This window comes from Salmo salar, chromosome ssa26, assembly GCF_905237065.1.
Source record: "Salmo salar chromosome ssa26, Ssal_v3.1, whole genome shotgun sequence".
Taxonomy (NCBI): domain Eukaryota; kingdom Metazoa; phylum Chordata; class Actinopteri; order Salmoniformes; family Salmonidae; genus Salmo; species Salmo salar.
The window spans coordinates 30,542,287-30,560,660 of NC_059467.1; the positions used below are offsets into that span (position 1 = coordinate 30,542,287).

Here is an 18,374-nt window from a genome sequence, read left to right on the forward strand (position 1 = left end):
ACTGGGGCTGGAGCAGGGGCTGGGACTGGGGCTGGAGCAGGGACTGGGGCTGGGACTGGGGCTGGAGAAGGGGCTGGGACTGGGGCTGGGGCTTGGGTTAGGGCTTGGCAGGCTGAGGCTGGGCAGTCTGGGGCAAAGCCTTATATGGCCTTTCACTGACATCCCGGTGGCAATTACACTCCAGGACAGGCATGGTAAATGCAACGTAGGCGAGTAGTTAGGAAAAACCTCTCCTCTACTACGTCAAAGGCTTCTGTCAGTGGAGACTGGAGAGAGAGTGAGAGTGTGTGAAGAACTGGGAAATGTTTGATGGGGAGCTGGGGAGACACAGAGGTGACAATTAGTTTAGAGGGCTGGGTAATACTACTGAATGAATTAATTGTGAGTAACTAACTTGTTACCATACTGTTCCATGTAATCACTTTATTCCATGCTGTAAAGTAAAGTGCTACCGAATGTTCTACAAAGGACCACCGCTTTCATTTTTTGTCATTTTTTGTCAATGTATATTTGCAGACCTGGGTTCAAATACATATGTATTTGAGTATCTGGTATTTAAAATATGTTCAAATACACAGCCCAAAACAAGTACTTTTATTTGAGTATTTTAATGGTTACTTGTAAAAACCAAAAAGTCTGCCAAATTGTATTTGACAGGATTTTCAAATACCTGCATGGGAGTATATTTGAATCAGTGTATTTGAGTATTTCAAAAACTTTCCAAGTGTCTTTCCAAGTACATAAACATGTTCAACTTCTTGTCTTTTCAAATAAAATATATCTGAATACTTACTTCAAATGTATGTGAAAGTAATTGAGATATTTGAAATAGTATTTGGACCCAGGTCTGATATTTTGACCCAAAAAGGTCTATTGAAACAGATTCTGTATTACTGAATTGAACTTAAAGACATGATGTACTGTATATTGAACTGTTCTGCTTATTATTGTTACTGTTACAAGGCAGGCCAAAGTACAATATGTGACATTGCCAGCATTGCCTGGATTACACAAGAAAGTCAGACTGTTTCATTTCCAAACACAGTCCATAAACTGTGAACCATAAAGTGAAAACAGTCTGTCAGTTTTGGCTGTTGTGCAATAAGATAAACGGGGGTAAATATGTAAACCCATGACACCCACTACATAGTATAATAATATGTGCCGTTTAGCAGATGTTTTTATTCAAAGTGACTTACAGTATTGAGTGAGCACAAACATTTCCGTACAGGTGAGTCTTGAGTGACCCCAATGAGAATTGAACCCATAACCCTGGTATTGCAACTTGTAAGTGCCATGCTCTACCAACTTTGACACTGTTTTCTACAGAGGCCCCAGAAGTCCAAAGAGAGCAGAAGAGTAGAGCTCAAATGACTTAAAATAGGACGTTTAATGGGCCTCTGTAATTACAGGCCGCTGTAGGCCCTGTGATCTGTCTTCCTGGGGACTTTTCAGCGAAAGAGGGAAGGAAAGAGATTAGGTTATTTAAGGTTAGTTCCCCTTATATCTTAAATAGAAGCCATGAAACTCACAACTAAAATGGCCTCTTCCGGATTATGGGTAAAAATGTATTAGTAGGCTATTTATATTTACAGGAGGCCAACATTCTCTTGCCTATAATTTACATTGATACTTTAATGTCACAGTACCCTACATTTCATTTTAAATGTATGTCAAACAAAAAACAATGATTGCAAAGTTTAACAAACCATACAACTTTATGCACAAGGATGACTTTTAACAATTTCCCAAGAATATTTTACAAAAACACATGTATTTGAAGAACAGTGCAGATGCGAAGTTTAGTAATCATCATTGTTTTTTGTTTGACATACATTTTAAAGTGAAAAATTGGACTCTCAGCATCATTACCGTGGAATTGCCTGTAGGGTAAAGCTTACTACATTCAAGGTAGATTTGGAAAATAAAAGAGGACCTTAGAGAGGAGTGCCAAAGACATAAAAGCACATGAGGTTTTTCTTCAAGCTGCAGTCTATTACTGATGCTTTGAGTTGGGTCGTTGTGGTAAAGACGCTGTAAAGATTCTGTTGTAAAGATTCCGTTCATGTTTATTTTACTGTATACAGTAATTGTACTGTATAATTTTACAGTATTGTATTACAGCTATAATGCCTAAAAGGCCTATACCGTTTAAGAATACAGAGTATGTTGCTGTCTGTTCCTCAGGTCAAAGGCTGATATGACATCAGCATTATGTTGTTTGTAGGAATAGGAGGGGGAGAGTTGGGTAGTTCACTGTGTCATATTTTCCTCTGCTTATGCCAAACACAGGGGCTGTGTTACACACTTTCTCTCTCTCACTCCCTCTCTCTCTCTTGTCTCTCTTTTTCTCTCTCGCTCTCTCTCTCTCTTTCTGTCGTCTCTTTCTCTCTCTCTCTCTCTCTCTCTCTCGCTCTTTCTCTCTCTTTCTGTCGTCTCTTTCTCTCTCGCTCTCTCTCTCTCTTTCTGTCGTCTCTTTCTCTCTCTCTCTCTCTCTCTCGCTCTTTCTCTCTCTTTCTGTCGTCTCTTTCTCTCTCTCTCTCTCTCTCTCTCTCTCTCTCTCTCTCAAACACGTGGTTTATTTGATTATTTTCCAAACTGCCACGTCTCAGAGTTGTGTGTGTGTTTTGGTAAAGACCCACATACACAGAGGACTGTTTGTCTGTCTGACTGTGTGTGTGTGTGTGTGTGTGTGTGTGTGTGTGTGTGTGTGTGTGTGTGTGTGAGAGACAGAGAGACAGAGAGACAGTGTTCAGTGTGGAGAGAGTAAATGAACAACATGGCCATGGAATGGGTCTCCCTGCTGTCTCCCTCTCTCCCCCTCTCTCAGTATATGACCACTGAGTATATGATATGAGTCAGTGGTGCTGACGACAGTGGGACACTGACTGTGTCTCAGAGTCCTCTCCTCCCCTGCCGGACTGAGTATCCCAGGCTACATGACAGGCAGCACCTCTTTTATTCACACAAGCAGCCCAGGAGGCCGGCCTGGTCGGGGCCGGGGCTGGTAGAGGGGGCAGGGCTATGGTATGGTAATGTGCTCAGAGGAAGTGAGCGCAGGGTAGTGGAATGCTGCTGAGATTAGTAGGACTGACTGACTGCCTGGGAGTTGAGCTGGCTGATCAAGGCTGGCAGGACAGCGCTAACCGCTAGCTGCTGAAAGCCTTTCCGGAGATACTGGGGATTATTAGCATCAGGGCCTAACCAGCGGATGAAAACATGCCCCATTTCACAGTGGTACCGGTGGAGGACAGCGCTACGTCCAACTATGACAGTTTGGAAGGAATTAACTGGGTGGACTACAGAGACACAGGACAGGGGGGACACCCTGGACATCTAGACACTGTCAGCTCTGATGGTGAGTCTCTCTCTCTCTCTCTCTCTCGCTCTTTCTCAGACAACAGACAACTGTTCCTCTCAACTCTTTACAAAGTAGTTCAACATAGTTGTCTTGTTAACTAAGAACTGCTTGGAAGAACAGACAGACAACTGAGATGTTTTCTATAGTGTGTTGTTATGAGTGTGACCTGAGGAGAAGTTGTGGGAATGCTTTACATTGTCCTGGGGGCTGGCTGGGACAGAACAGCTGGTTGTATATTTACCATGGCAATCCTCCAACCTACCTGGCAGATTTCCTTTCCCAGGCAGACAGTTTTCCAGCCTATTTTTGACAGCTCAGGGAATTTTCTGTGGGGTGTTATCGTGGGATTTCAGAGATTCAGGACAGACTCAGGGAGATTACCCCATCATGAGCCCCTCATGCCAAATATGTCTGTGGTGACAAAGGGAAAATAATTGGAGGGCGGGGTGGGGGGTGAGGAGGAGGGGGTAGAGGGGGTGGAGAGGCAGGGGGACCAGCCCTGCTTAGGCCTCAAGTGTTCCATCTGACAAAAGATGGAGCACTCTCTGTGCAAAGCGTTTATTTCTTTTCACACACAGGGGTTGAGCAGGCTGTTAAACCAGTGAGAAACAGCTTTTGTCTATCTCGGCTGTATATCTAGCTCTAGTCCCTCTTTCAGTTTCTCAATTCGCTTCTGTATCAAGTACAAGAAAGTGGATAAACCACTCCTAGGCGGAGAGGAGAGGAGTTTGTAGCCGGGGGGCAGGATTATATGAGACTGCTGATTTGCAAGGCTGATATGGGAACCGACCAGGCGTGAGTCTGCTGTATGAGGGAGAGAAAGGAGAGCTTTAATAAAAGGGAGCTGCCTCGTAATGAAGCACCCACACACAACCACAGGCTGGCCGGCCGGGCACACAGACCTACCCCTGCCTGGCCTTCCATCCATTACTGTCAGGGTAATGAATACACCACCATCACAGGCTGGCCGGCCAGGCACACAGACCTACCCCTGCCTGGCCTTCCATCCATTACTGCCAGGGTAATGAATACACCACCATCACAGGCTGGCCAGCCGGGCACACAGACCTACCCCTGCCTGGCCTTCCATCCATTACTGCCAGGGTAATGAATACACCACCATCACAGGCTGGCCAGCCGGGCACACAGACCTACCCCTGCCTGGCCTTCCATCCATTACTGCCAGGGTAATGAATACACCACCATCACATGGTGTGTACACAGTACTGAGTTATAGAGGAAGTGGGTGCTCAATGTTCTGGCCTGGGATTAATTACTATTGTTTCCAAGATAGTTACTATTGGCTGAGCAGTTTTATCTCTCCTGCGGAGAATGCGTGGGCAGGGAGAATGCGTGGGCAGGGAGAATGCGTGGGCAGGGAGAATGCGTGGGCAGGGAGAATGCGTGGGCAGGGAGAATGCGTGGCAGGGAGAATGCGTGGCAGGGAGAATGCGTGGCAGGGAGAATGCCTGGCAGGGAGAATGCGTGGCAGGGAGAATGCGTGGCAGGGAGAATGCGTGTGTGTACGTTCGTGGTACACGTCTTTGTGACTGTGTCCCTGCATGTGGCGGGAAACTGTGCAGTAGAGATATTCTCCACTAGACCACAGGACTGATATCATCATCATAATCTCAAACACCCTGGAATTATGGGACATCTTTGCCTAAAGTCTCCTCTATATTCCTGGAATGTATGGAATTCATTCACGGCTTGTTTTGTTGGATTTTGGCCTGGGAACAAACTGAAATACAAAGTGAAACAAAGCAAATCTACTGTTCACAATCTAGTGTTCACAATCTAGTGTTCACAATCTAGTGTTCACAATCTAGTGTTCACAATCTAGTGTTCACAGGCAACCTCAATTTAACCCAGTTTGCAAAAACACAGCTGTTATGTGTTATCACTGGCAGTTCATGTTTTGCCCATAAGAGGGGCTCCTGAATGAATAAAACAGCTGATGGCATGAAATGACCTGGAATGGTTCTCCAAGCCTGTTGAGCTCTCTCTGCACATGCTTGTTTTGAGATGACTGTGAACTCTCACCTTCTTCTTCCTCTTAATCTCTCTCTCTGTCTTTCTCTCTCAGGCAGTGGGGGTTTCCAGAGAGAGAGATAGAGAGAGAGAGCTATGTCACCATTTCCTACTGACAGGAAGAATAACATCTAGGAAGTGAGATGGAAACAGATGACTAGGAAGGAGTAAAAATGTATATTATTATCTTGGGTGGAGTGTTGCGTATGTGTTTGTAGGAAAAGGAGGAGTGGGAGGTGAGGTGAAGTGAGGGAGGAGATTGTTGAAGTAAAGGAGGCTATCATAGATGGTGTGATGGAGGGAAGAGGTGTGTGGGTCTGGTATGGTTGGTTAGAGAGGGTGGAGGAGAGGAGGGAGACAGCCACAGTCACAGTGCTAACTCTGTTCCAGGCTGATCGCCCTGCTCTCTCCAGAGCTGGTCTGGACTACACACTGTGGCCATTGTACCAGAGAAGCCTTCAACTAGAGTGGTAGCTAGCTAGGAGTCAGTCAGTTCTAGTCAGTCAGCCAGTCAGTTTATCCACTGTACAATATCTGGCAAGGCCGCATTTGCGCATGACCAAATTAGTTGTGAGAATTTGTGTGTGTGAAATAGTGTGTTTGAGTGAATGTGTGTGAGAGAGTGTGTCTGAGTGAATGTCTGCATCAGCATTATCACCATGTCCTACAGTCTTGCTGTAATCTAATCCACTATTGAAGGAATCTTTAGTTTTGTCTTCTATACAGAAAACAGTTGGCCTCATACTGAACTATACAGTACAGAACAGAACAGTAGATTACATAAGGGGAGTATCATTGTTTTCCTTCCTGGGTCTTCCCAGCCTGTCTTCAGGAGAACAGTGTCCATTCCTGTCATTCTGTTCCACATGCTTCATAGATAGGCTTAACCTCATAGAGATAAACACCCACCCTGCAGACAGCTGATTCTGTGTGTGTTGACTGAGTGATGACCGATGGGCTCTAGACAGCTGGACTGCTAATTTGAACCCTGAGACCAGCGACAGAAAAAGAGTCAGTCAGAAGAATTTATCATGAAGGGAAGCTGAAGTGTAAAGGATGGCTTGCAGACCGGTGTCTGTTACTGATTTGTAGTAGAATAAGGATAGCTAGTTGGCTGTGTTGATGAGGGGACTTACCACTGTACATTTTTTCTATACATTCATGCTACATGACAATATTTTCTCACAACCGTTTCTTTCTGTAAATCTGTAGGCAATTTTTTACTTCCTATCACATCAATGCTTCCTTTGATAGAAGTGGTGACTAAGCTCCTTTTATTTAGAACTGTTAAACATATGATTTTAGACTGAGAAAACGACATACACATAATGGGTGTACTCTGCTCTGCTGTCCCAAGTGGCTTACACATTACCCTATGTTCCCCATAGGGCTCTGGTCAAAAGTAGTGTACTATTATAGGGATAGGGTACCATTTTAGGACAGAACCCCACTAGCTACAGCTACAGTTGTCTCCCTGAGAGGCTATAGCATAACACGGCTGGTAGGGTAGGGTTAGCTGTATTATTGTACTAGAGCCCCTGGGGTTAGAGCTATGAGAGACATGTAACAACAACACTGGGTTATTTTAAAGTGGGAGTTGGCAGTCCTTTATGTAGGGAATGACTGTGTGTTTTCCACAGCCTCTAGCTTGCCCGGTAACAATGAATCCCCTCTCTCCTGATTGGGCTACTACAGTGTATTAGATTCTGTTGAAAGACAAACAGTCCTCAAAGACTGTGTCCCAAATGGCACCTTATCCCCTATATAATGAACCCTTTGGGCCCTGATCAAAAGTAGTGCACTATACAGGAAATATGATGCAATTTGGGACTAAGCCTAAGTCTCCAGGAGAGTGTCACTGTATTGTATAATAGCTTGACTTGAGGAATTAACAGCATGTCCAAAAACAACACACGTTCCTAACACAACTCTCTGAAGAAAGTCATGACCCAATGTGCAATTATGTTGTATCTATTTGTCACTTTGCCTTGTTATACCTGTATCCAAAGAATGTTCACTTGTTTCTGTTTCTGTCTGCCCTATTTCTGAATCCACCATTTGTGCCAATTTTGTGTGAATTTGATTTTCCAATTGGTGGCCCCCCTCCTCTGTACAGATGTAGGATCTTAATTTGATCACTCTTTTGTTGCTGAGAATTTTCCTGCACAGCAGGAAATACAAACTTGTAGTGTTTTTTAGTTTTAAAAAGGCTTCTAAAGTTTGTAATTTCCACTTTGAAATTTGCCCTAAAGAAAAATGTATCAACGCCTACAAGAATGTTCACGAATTATAATCCACGTAATAATTCACATTTCCTGTTGCTGCGGGATTATTTTTCTGCTGTAACTGGTGAAAATGAAGATCCTACATCTGTACTGTACAGTGCTCCTCTGCCTCGCACTGTTGTGCTGTAATCACCCTCTACTAACCCTAACCATAACCTACTGTAATCCTAACCACCCACCTTCTACGCCGTTCTCCATCGTTAGCGCACATCAAAGCTAGCACACAGCGCCTCAGCACAGCGGGCTAGCATTCCTCTGCTCTACTGGGCAGCTGCTGTTGTTCATGAAAAACACCACTATAGTTAATGACGGCCTATTGTTGTGGCAGAAAACACTGTTTTTTTTCCAGGAAAAAATAAGATGAGGGTAGATAATTACAACAAAATGGAACAGTCCGTTTAAAGAACTTTCTCCTAGGTAGCTCAAGATGTTTTGAAAAACTTGAAGAAATATAAACTGCGATGAAAAATACTTCAGTCATTCAGAATTCTGAAGAATATTACTAGTGAATTTGGATATAGTTGTCTTTATTTTTTAGATGACAGTAATTGAACAATTTATGTACATATCAAAAATATCCACAATCTCACTTCAGTCCTCTCAATCAGCATATATCTTCATCTTCATAGCAGATTACAAAGGGAAATCCAGATGCGAGCTGCTCAGTGACACGAGCCTACCAGACGAGCTAAATGCCTTTTATACTCACTTCGAGGCAAGGAACACTGAAGCATGCACGAGAGCACCAGCTGTTCTGGATGACTGTGTGATAATGCTCTCAGTAGCCGATGTGAACAAAACCTTTAAACAGGTCAACATTCACAAAGCCGCTGGGCCAGACGGATTACCAGGACGTGTACTCAAAGCATGTGCGGAGCAACTGTCAAGTGTCTTCACTGACATTTTCAACCTCTCCCTGACTGAGTCTGTAATACCACCATGTTTCAAGCAGACCACCATAGTCCCTGTGCCCAAGGAAGCGAAGATAACCTGCCTAAATGATTACCGCCCCGTGGCACTCACGTCAGTAACCATGAAGTGCTTTGAAAGGCTGGTCATGGCTCACATCAACAGCATCCTCCCGGACACCCTAGACCCACTGCAATTCGCATACCGCCCCAACAGATCCACAGTTGACGCAATCTCAATCGCACTCCACACTGCCCTTTCTCACCTGGACAAAAGGAACACCTATGTGAGAATGCTGTTCATTGACTACAGCTCAGCGTTCAACACCATAGTGCCCACGAAGCACATCACTAAGCTAAGGACTCTGGGACTAAACACCTCCCTCTGCAACTGGATCCTGGACTTCCTGATGGGCTGCCCCCAGGTGGTAAGAGTAGGCAACAACACGTCTGCCACGATGATCCTTAACACTGGGGCCTCTCAGGGGTGTGTACTTAGTCCCCTCCTGTATTCCTTGTTCACCCACGACTACGTGGCCAAACACGACTCCAACACCATCATTAAGTTTGCTGACAACACAACAGTGGTAGGCCTGATCACCGACAACGATGAGACGGCCTATAGGGAGGAGGTCAGAAAACTGGCAGTGTGGTGCCAGGACAACAACCTCAACCGCAATGTGAGCAAGACAAAGGAGTTGGTCGTGGACTACAGGAAAAGGCGGCCGAACAGGCCCCCATTAACATTAACGGGGCTGTAGTGGAGCGGGTCGATAGTTTCAAGTTCCTTGGTGTCCACATCAACAACGAACTATCATGGTCCAAACATACCAAGACACTCGTGAAGAGGGCACGACAAAACCTTTTCCCCCTCAGGAGACTGAAAAGATTTGGCATGGGTCCCCAGATCCTCAAAAGGTTCTACAGCTACACCATCGAGAGCATCCAGACCCTTTGCATCACCACCTGCTATGGCAACCGCTCGGCATCTGACCGTAAGGCGCTACAGAGGGTAGTGCGAACGACCCAGTACATCACTGGGGCCAAGCTTCCTGCCATCCAGGACCTATATACTAGGCGGTGTCAGAGGAAAGCCCATAAAATCATCAGAGACTCCAGTCACCCAAGTGAAAGACTGTTGTCTCTGCTACCGCACGGCAAGCAGTACCGGAGCGCCAAGTCTAGGACCAAAAGGCTCCTCAACAGCTTCTACCCCCAAACTATAAGACTGCTGAACAATTAATCAAATCGCCACGGGACAATTTACATTGATCCCCCACCCGCCCTTTTGTACAGTGCTGCTACTCACTGTTTATTATCTATGCATAGTCACTTCACCCCCAGCTACATGTACAAATTACCTCAACTAACCTGTACCCCCGCACACTAACTCGGTACTGGTGCCCCCTGTATATAACCTCATTATTGTTATTCTTATTGTGTTACTTTTTAGTATTCCTTTTTATTTTAGTCTACTTGGTAAATATTTTCTTAACTCTTCTTGAACTGCACTGTTGGTTAAGGGTTTGTCAGTTAGCATTTCATGGTAAAGTCTACACTTGTTGTATTCGGCGCATGTGACAAATAAAGTTTGATTTGATGTGATTTGAGTGAAAGAGTGGCCAATAGCGTACTTGAAAGACCTACAGAGACTGTATGGCTGTGCTTTGAAATGTATAACCAACCCACTAATAAGCATGTGCAACTTTTAGTTTTAAATTGAATCTCAACTTAATTTCCCCATTAGTGGTAAGGAAGCATTTCATCGTATTGAGTTCATCTGATAAACAATATATCAAACAGAACTGGATCCACAAATTCTTCTTCCTCTTCTTTTCCCCAGTGTCATTAAACACAATCTAACATCTTATCAGTCAGTCATTGTTGTTTGTATGATTATTAACACTGTCCAGACAGTGACTAAGTAGACACATTTCTAACTATGAAATATGAGGTATATATTCACAATGACTTAGTTGAGCACTTTACCATCCTTTATAAATGTGTAAGGACAAGTAAAATCAAAGTTTATTGGTCACATGCGCCTAATACAGCTGGTGTAGACTACAGGAAAATGCTTACTTACGAGGCCATTCCCAACAATACAGAGTTAAAAAGTAAGACAAATATTTGCTAAATAGAAAAGGAAATAGTAACACAATAAAAACAATAACGAGGTTATATACAAGCAGATCATGGATCAGTTCAAATGAGCTAGACAAACTAACACCAAGTTATTATACAATACACAGTATTACAGTATCAAATGTAACTTAACTGCCTAAGGCTCTGGTATAGCTGTGTACCCACCTTAGTGTTGGTTGGTACAGTAGCAGGCTAGCAGCATCTCTGTTGTGGACCCTGGTGTCCGTTGAGAGTCTAACTAGTGTTGACAGCTACTGTAGCTAACTGACTAGTGTTCTTACACACACCCAAATGCTCACTCACATACACACACTCACATTTAGGCATCCTATTTCACGTGCGTTTGAATCTGTGCTTGCATGCACGCGCACACAGTCTTGTTTTTGTGAATTTTCAGGGACTATTTTATTCCCATTCAAAATCCTACTAACTCTTACCCTTAACCTAAACCAAACGCTAACCTTAACCCCTAAACCTAACCCTAACCTTAACCCTAACCTTAACCCTAAACCTAACCCTTAAGCCTAAAATAGCATTTGAACAATACATTTTTTTATCTTGTTTTCCTACCTTGTCAGAACATTCTGGTGAGTTGTCAGGACATTGTGATCCTGATAATGTAGGAAAACATGTACACTTTCTCTCTCTCACACACACACACACATTGCCTTTGAACAGCACTAATCAGAATAGCATCTCTGCCAGCTAACCACACGAGGTAGAGCCATAGAGAGGTCTAAGCTGCATGACTTCTCCGCTGCTTAATAAAGTCTTAAATGTTCATTTAAGGAGAAGTTTAGCAAAGAGGCTTTCATACCGAATGAGCTAATAAGGTGACAAAGTGTTTTTCATGGATAAGCAGCTTTGGTGATTGCTGACATGTTGAAGTTTTCTTGCTTTCTTTTGCATTATTGGTTATATAAATGGTTAGCCACTGAAAAGTCACAACTCCGGAGTCTAGAGCCCAGATTCACAAAACCTTATTAAGAAGAAATGTATTCTTAACTGCAATTTTTTCCTTAAGTTATACTTAATGTGTATTCCTCAATAAAGTTATTGGAAATGTTCTCAAGTTTCTTCCTAAGAAAAAAGTTGCGAAGAAATTTGATTCTTGAAAATAATGTTCTTGGATTTCTTCTTGGAAACATTTTTAATTCCAAGATACCTAAACCCTTGTCTTAAACTCAGGGCAGTGAGAGATTAAGCTAATGAAAGCAATTGAGCATGTTTAATTAATTCACAAACTTCATATGAAACTTTCAGTATTGGTAGTTTTCAACCGAAGAACATGTTTTAGAACAGTAATCTCAGTATGAAATATGCTAGGATGATTGTCATTACTAGCTAGATTGGTTGCCTAGTGGCAATCATCTTAAGAAGATTGTTAAGAAGTTCGCAAGAAGATATTTGAGAAGTCCGTAAGAAAAAAATGAAATCTTAAGATATTGTTAAGGAATTGCACTTACGAACTGTCTTATGAACTTTCTTTCTTTATTAAGAAGCTTCTTAAGTTTTTGTGTTAGAAGTGTTCTGTGAATCTAGGTCCAGAACATCTATTGGATTCTTTTGATGTTGATGCTCACTGTGCCTTTCTTAGAGATGAGAAGATTCTGACTGTTGTCCGGGACCAGCAAGGTCGCAAGTCACCAACTGTGTTGGGTGTGGACACTGGTTCTATGTCAGTCAGTCTCTAGTCTAGGGTATAGTTCTGTGTCAGTCAGTCTCTAGTCTAGGGTATAGTTCTGTGTCAGTCAGACTCTAGTCTAGGGTATAGTTCTGTGTCAGTCAGACTCTAGTCTAGGGTATAGTTCTGTGTCAGTTAGACTAGTCTAGGGTATAGTTCTGTGTCAGTCATACTCTAGTCTAGGGTATACTTCTGTGTCAGTCAGACTCTAGTCTAGGGTATAGTTCTGTCAGTCAGACTCTAGTCTAGGGTATAGTTCTGTGTCAGTCAGACTCTAGTCTAGGATATAGTTCTGTGTCAGTCAGACTCTAGTCTAGGGTATAGTTCTGTGTCAGTCAGACTCTAGTCTAGGGTATAGTTCTGTGTCAGTCAGACTAGTCTAGGGTATAGTTCTGTGTCAGTCAGACTCTAGTCTAGGGTATAGTTCTGTGTCAGTCAGACTCTAGTCTAGGGTATAGTTCTGTGTCAGTCAGACTCTAGTCTAGGGTATAGTTCTGTGTCAGTCAGACTAGTCTAGGGTATAGTTCTGTGTCAGTCAGACTAGTCTAGGGTATAGTTCTGTGTCAGTCAGACTCTAGTCTAAGGTATAGTTCTGTGTCAGTCAGACTCTAGTCTAGGGTATACTTCTGTGTCAGTCAGACTCTAGTCTAGGGTATAGTTCTGTGTCAGTCAGACTCTAGTCTAGGGTATAGTTCTGTGTCAGTCAGACTAGTCTAGGGTATAGTTCTGTGTCAGTCAGTCTCTAGTCTAGGGTATAGTTCTGTGTCAGTCAGACTCTAGTCTAGGGTATACTTCTGTGTCAGTCAGACTCTAGTCTAGGGTATAGTTCTGTGTCAGTCAGACTAGTCTAGGGTATAGTTCTGTGTCAGTCAGACTCTAGTCTAAGGTATAGTTCTGTGTCAGTCAGACTCTAGTCTAGGGTATACTTCTGTGTCAGTCAGACTCTAGTCTAGGGTATAGTTCTGTGTCAGTCAGACTCTAGTCTAGGGTATACTTCTGTGTCAGTCAGACTCTAGTCTAGGGTATAGTTCTGTGTCAGTCAGACTCTAGTCTAGGGTATAGTTCTGTGTCAGTCAGTCTCTAGTCTAGGGTATAGTTCTGTGTCAGTCATACTCTAGTCTAGGGTATAGTTCTGTGTCAGTCAGACTAGTCTAGGGTATAGTTCTGTGTCAGTCAGACTCTAGTCTAGGGTATAGTTCTGTGTCATTCAGACTAGTCTAGGGTATAGTTCTGTGTCAGTCAGACTAGTCTAGGGTATAGTTCTGTGTCAGTCAGACTCTAGTCTAGGATATAGTTGTGTCAGTCAGACTCTAGTCTAGGGTATAGTTCTGTGTCAGTCAGACTAGTCTAGGGTATAGTTCTGTGTCAGTCAGACTCTAGTCTAGGGTACAGTTCTGTGTCAGTCAGACTCTAGTCTAGGATATAGTTCTGTGTCAGTCAGACTCTAGTCTAGGGTATAGTTCTGTGTCAGTCAGACTCTAGTCTAGGGTATAGTTCTGTGTCAGTCAGACTCTAGTCTAGGGTATAGTTCTGTGTCAGTCAGACTCTAGTCTAGGGTATAGTTCTGTGTCAGTCAGACTCTAGTCTAGGGTATAGTTCTGTGTCAGTCAGACTCTAGTCTAGGGTATAGTTCTGTGTCAGTCAGACTCTAGTCTAGGGTATAGTTCTGTGTCAGTCAGACTCTAGTCTAGGGTATAGTTCTGTGTCAGTCAGTCTCTAGTCTAGGGTATAGTTCTGTGTCAGTCATACTCTAGTCTAGGGTATAGTTCTGTGTCAGTCAGACTAGTCTAGGGTATAGTTCTGTGTCAGTCAGACTCTAGTCTAGGGTATAGTTCTGTGTCATTCAGACTAGTCTAGGGTATAGTTCTGTGTCAGTCAGACTAGTCTAGGGTATAGTTCTGTGTCAGTCAGACTCTAGTCTAGGATATAGTTGTGTCAGTCAGACTCTAGTCTAGGGTATAGTTCTGTGTCAGTCAGACTAGTCTAGGGTATAGTTCTGTGTCAGTCAGACTCTAGTCTAGGGTATAGTTCTGTGTCAGTCAGACTCTAGTCTAGGATATAGTTCTGTGTCAGTCAGACTCTAGTCTAGGGTATAGTTCTGTGTCAGTCATACTCTAGTCTAGGGTATAGTTCTGTGTCAGTCAGACTCTAGTCTAGGGTATAGTTCTGTGTCAGTCAGACTCTAGTCTAGGGTATAGTTCTGTGTCAGTCAGACTCTAGTCTAGGGTATAGTTCTGTGTCATTCAGACTCTAGTCTAGGTTATAGTTCTGTGTCAGTCAGACTAGTCTAGGGTATAGTTCTGTGTCAGTCAGACTAGTCTAGCCTCTATGGGCTAGGTGGGACGCTTGCGTCCCACCTACGTAACAGCCACTGCCAGCCTGTGGCGCGATTTTCAAAACCTTAAAAATCCTATTACTTCAATTTCTCAAACATATGACTATTTTACAGCCATTTAAAGACAAGACTCTCGTTAATCTAACCACACTGTCCGATTTCAAAAAGGCTTTACAACGAAAGCAAAACATTAGATTATGTCAGCAGAGTACCAAGCCAGAAATAATCAGACACCCATTTTTCAAGCCAGCATATAATGTCATCAAAACCCAGAAGACAGCTAAATGCAGCACTCACCTTTGATGATCTTCATCAGATGACAACCCTAGGACATTATGTTATACAATACATGCATGTTTTGTTCAATCAAGTTCATATTTATATCAAAAAACAGCTTTTTACATTAGCATGTGACGTTCAGAACTAGCATACCCCCCGCAAACTTCCGGGGAATTCGCTAACATTTTACTAAATTACTCACGATAAACGTTCACAAAAAGGATAACAATTATTTTAAGAATTATAGATACAGACCTCCTCTATGCACTCGATATGTCCGATTTTAAAATAGCTTTTTGGTGAAAGCACATTTTGCAATATTCTAAGTACATAGCCCAGGCATCACGGGCTCGCTATTTAGACACCCGGCAAGTTTAGCACTCACCATAAATTATATTTACTATTATAAAAGTTTGATTACCTTTTGTTGTCTTCGTCAGAATGCACACCCAGGACTGCTACTTCAATAACAAATGTTGGTTTGGTCCAAAATAATCCATCGTTATATCCGAATAGCGGCGTTTTGTTCGTGCGTTCCAGACACTATCCGAAATAGTAAAGAAGTGTCGCGCGCATGGCGCAATTCGTGACAATAAAATTCTAAATATTCCATTACCGTACTTCGAAGCATGTCAACCGCTGTTTAAAATCAATTTTTACGACATTTTTCTCATAGAAAAGCGATAATATTCCGACAGGGAATCTCCTTTTCGGCAAACAGAGGAAAAAATCCCAAAGGCGGGGGCGGTCGGGGTCACGCGCATAAGCCCAGTGTCCCTTGATCGGCCACTTGAGAAAGGCGATAATGTGTTTCAGCCTGGGGCTGGAATGACGACATTCTGTTTTTTCCCGGGCTCTGAGCGCCTATGGACGACGTGGGAAGTGTCACGTTAGAGCAGAGATCCTTAGTAAATGATAGAGATGGAAAAGAAGTTCAAGAAATGGTCAGACAGGCCACTTCCTGTAAAGGAATCTCTCAGGTTTTGACCTGCCATTTGAGTTCTGTTATACTCACAGACACCATTCAAACAGTTTTAGAAAATTTAGGGTGTTTTCTATCCATATGTAATAAGTATATGCATATTCTAGTTACTGGGTAGGAGTGGTAACCAGATTAAATCGGGTATGTTTTTTATCCAGCCGTGTCAATACTGCCCCCTAGCCCTAACAGGCTAGGGTATAGTTCTGTGTCAGTCAGACTCTAGTCTAGGGTATAGTTCTGTGTCAGTCAGACTCTAATCTAGGATATAGTTCTGTGTCAGTCATACTCTAGTCTAGGGTATAGTTCTGTGTCAGTCAGACTCTAGTCTAGGGTATAGTTCTGTGTCAGTCAGACTCTAGTCTAGGGTATAGTTCTGTGTCAGTCAGACTCTAGTCTAGGGTATAGTTCTGTGTCAGTCAGACTCTAGTCTAGGATATAGTTCTGTGTCAGTCAGACTCTAGTCTAGGATATAGTTCTGTGTCAGTCAGACTCTAGTCTAGGGTATAGTTCTGTGTCAGTCATACTCTAGTCTAGGGTATAGTTCTGTGTCAGTCAGACTCTAGTCTAGGGTATAGTTCTGTGTCAGTCAGACTCTAGTCTAGGATATAGTTCTGTGTCAGTCAGACTCTAGTCTAGGGTATAGTTCTGTGTCAGTCATACTCTAGTCTAGGGTATAGTTCTGTGTCAGTCAGACTAGTCTAGGGTATTGGTTCATTGTATATTTAAATCCAGGAGGAAGAGTGTATTTTAGAGAGCTCCATATCTATCAGGGAGAAGATAATCAAGCAGATACAGCCTGTGTTTACATGAGGTGGACTTCACCGCTCTTTTATTGATTGTTTATTGATTGACAGGTAAGTAACAGGTCAGGAACACTTTGGTCTTAGTGGTTGTTTTTACGGTGGCACACAGCAGCACTGATCATAGGCCTATACACAAAAAGACACAACCTCAATTGGTGCCCCACCCTAGTGCTTACTAGACCATTTGGACTTGCCTTTTCCTGTTTCCTTTGTTTGAATGGGACCACATTGAAAATATGGCAACCAAATGTGTGGTAGTTTTACTGGTGTGTTTGAAGCTTAAAATGAATCTGCAAATATGTTATTTGTTAATATCTTGGCTAATAGTCTCTGCTTTGTATTAATTGTACAAAGACAAAGAAAGAAGCTGATGAAACTAGTAAAGAGAGTAAAGAATGATATGATCTTCCAAAATCCATTCTGCAAATGTAAGTTGGACTGTAACTTCACTACACCAGTGATATTTTGACACTTCCAGTAATAGGCCTAGTTCAAAGACCTCTTCAGTCAAACACATATGAAACAATTTCATTATATGTCTGGATAGCTTTGGAAACTTGGGAAGTCATTTTATTTCTCTCTGTAAAAAGCAAAAGTGAGTGGTGCCAGTAATGTGCTGACTTGTCTAACAGTAACAAGGCTTCAGACTGAGGTGACTGCTCAGTACAGTGGGAGGAGGCGGGAAGCTCGGCAGGGTTGGCAGTCTGTCTCACTTTGTTGGCAGTCGTTTGATCTTGTGGCTCAGAGGCATTTTTGTGGAGGCACCGTTTGTTCGTTGACTTGTTGGGACCTGTCGTTGTAATCCCTGTGTGCTGTTCTTTTCAGCGCAGTGGAACTCAGTGGGGCTCTCTGTGAGTCGTTCATAACAGTTCTGTTAATCTTTAATCTGTTTTAATTAGACATCAAACGTCAGGTCAGGAGAACCCCCTCCGGACCATTCAGCTTTACAAACGGCACCCCGTTCCCATACCCTCCATCCTTTTAATAAGACCGACATGAGGAGGGTGTTGTGGTAGAGAGAGAGACATTTGGAAACATATAAGCGAACAGTACAGACAGAGATAAAGGATTATATGTTGTTTTACAAGTTCAGCATCCTTCGGTCATTGTTTAGAACTGATGCTATGATGGCACGCACTTTGCAATGTAAACACAAACACAGTGACATTCTTCCTGTCTTACAATGTTCTCACATGGCACTAACAGCAAACTGACACTAGAGGGCAGTATTTGAATTGATTTGATCTTGTCTCTTTCCCTGCCCATTTTCAATGACATCATACTAGTGAGTGTTAGGTCTTTACACACGTATTCCTATCTAATCTCAGAAATGGTACGAGGAGTTGACTCTCATCATTAGTGATTAAGTGGGCCATCATTTTGAGTTGCCATTATGCGTTGTTAGCATCCATTGACAATCCATCATGGCCCATAGTAATATCAATGTGCTGTACGTAGTTGTGAAATACTTTAAGATCTTCATATGCTTACTGTGTGTTTGCTCTGGCCTCTGCTCTACAACCCACAGTGTATATGTATTTGTGCATGCTTGTGTGTACTC

General features: G+C 42.9%; 1 protein-coding gene across 4 annotated transcripts in view; it reads left to right on the plus strand.

Annotated features, from left to right (window-relative positions):
- The first annotated feature begins 2,798 nt into the window (after positions 1-2,798).
- Positions 2,799-18,374, plus strand: part of LOC106587604 (solute carrier family 12 member 4) — a 43,926-nt gene continuing 28,350 nt past the window's right edge. The window contains exon 1 of one of the 4 annotated variants that reach the window (XR_006762168.1): positions 2,799-3,358. Coding sequence is in view for 3 of the 4 variants with exons in the window: in XM_045708226.1 (XP_045564182.1) it covers positions 3,220-3,358 (139 nt within the window). In the remaining variant the exon portion in view is untranslated. The remainder of the gene's footprint in view (positions 3,359-18,374) is intronic. The other 3 variants (XM_045708226.1, XM_045708224.1, XM_045708225.1) reach the window with 3 other exon arrangements.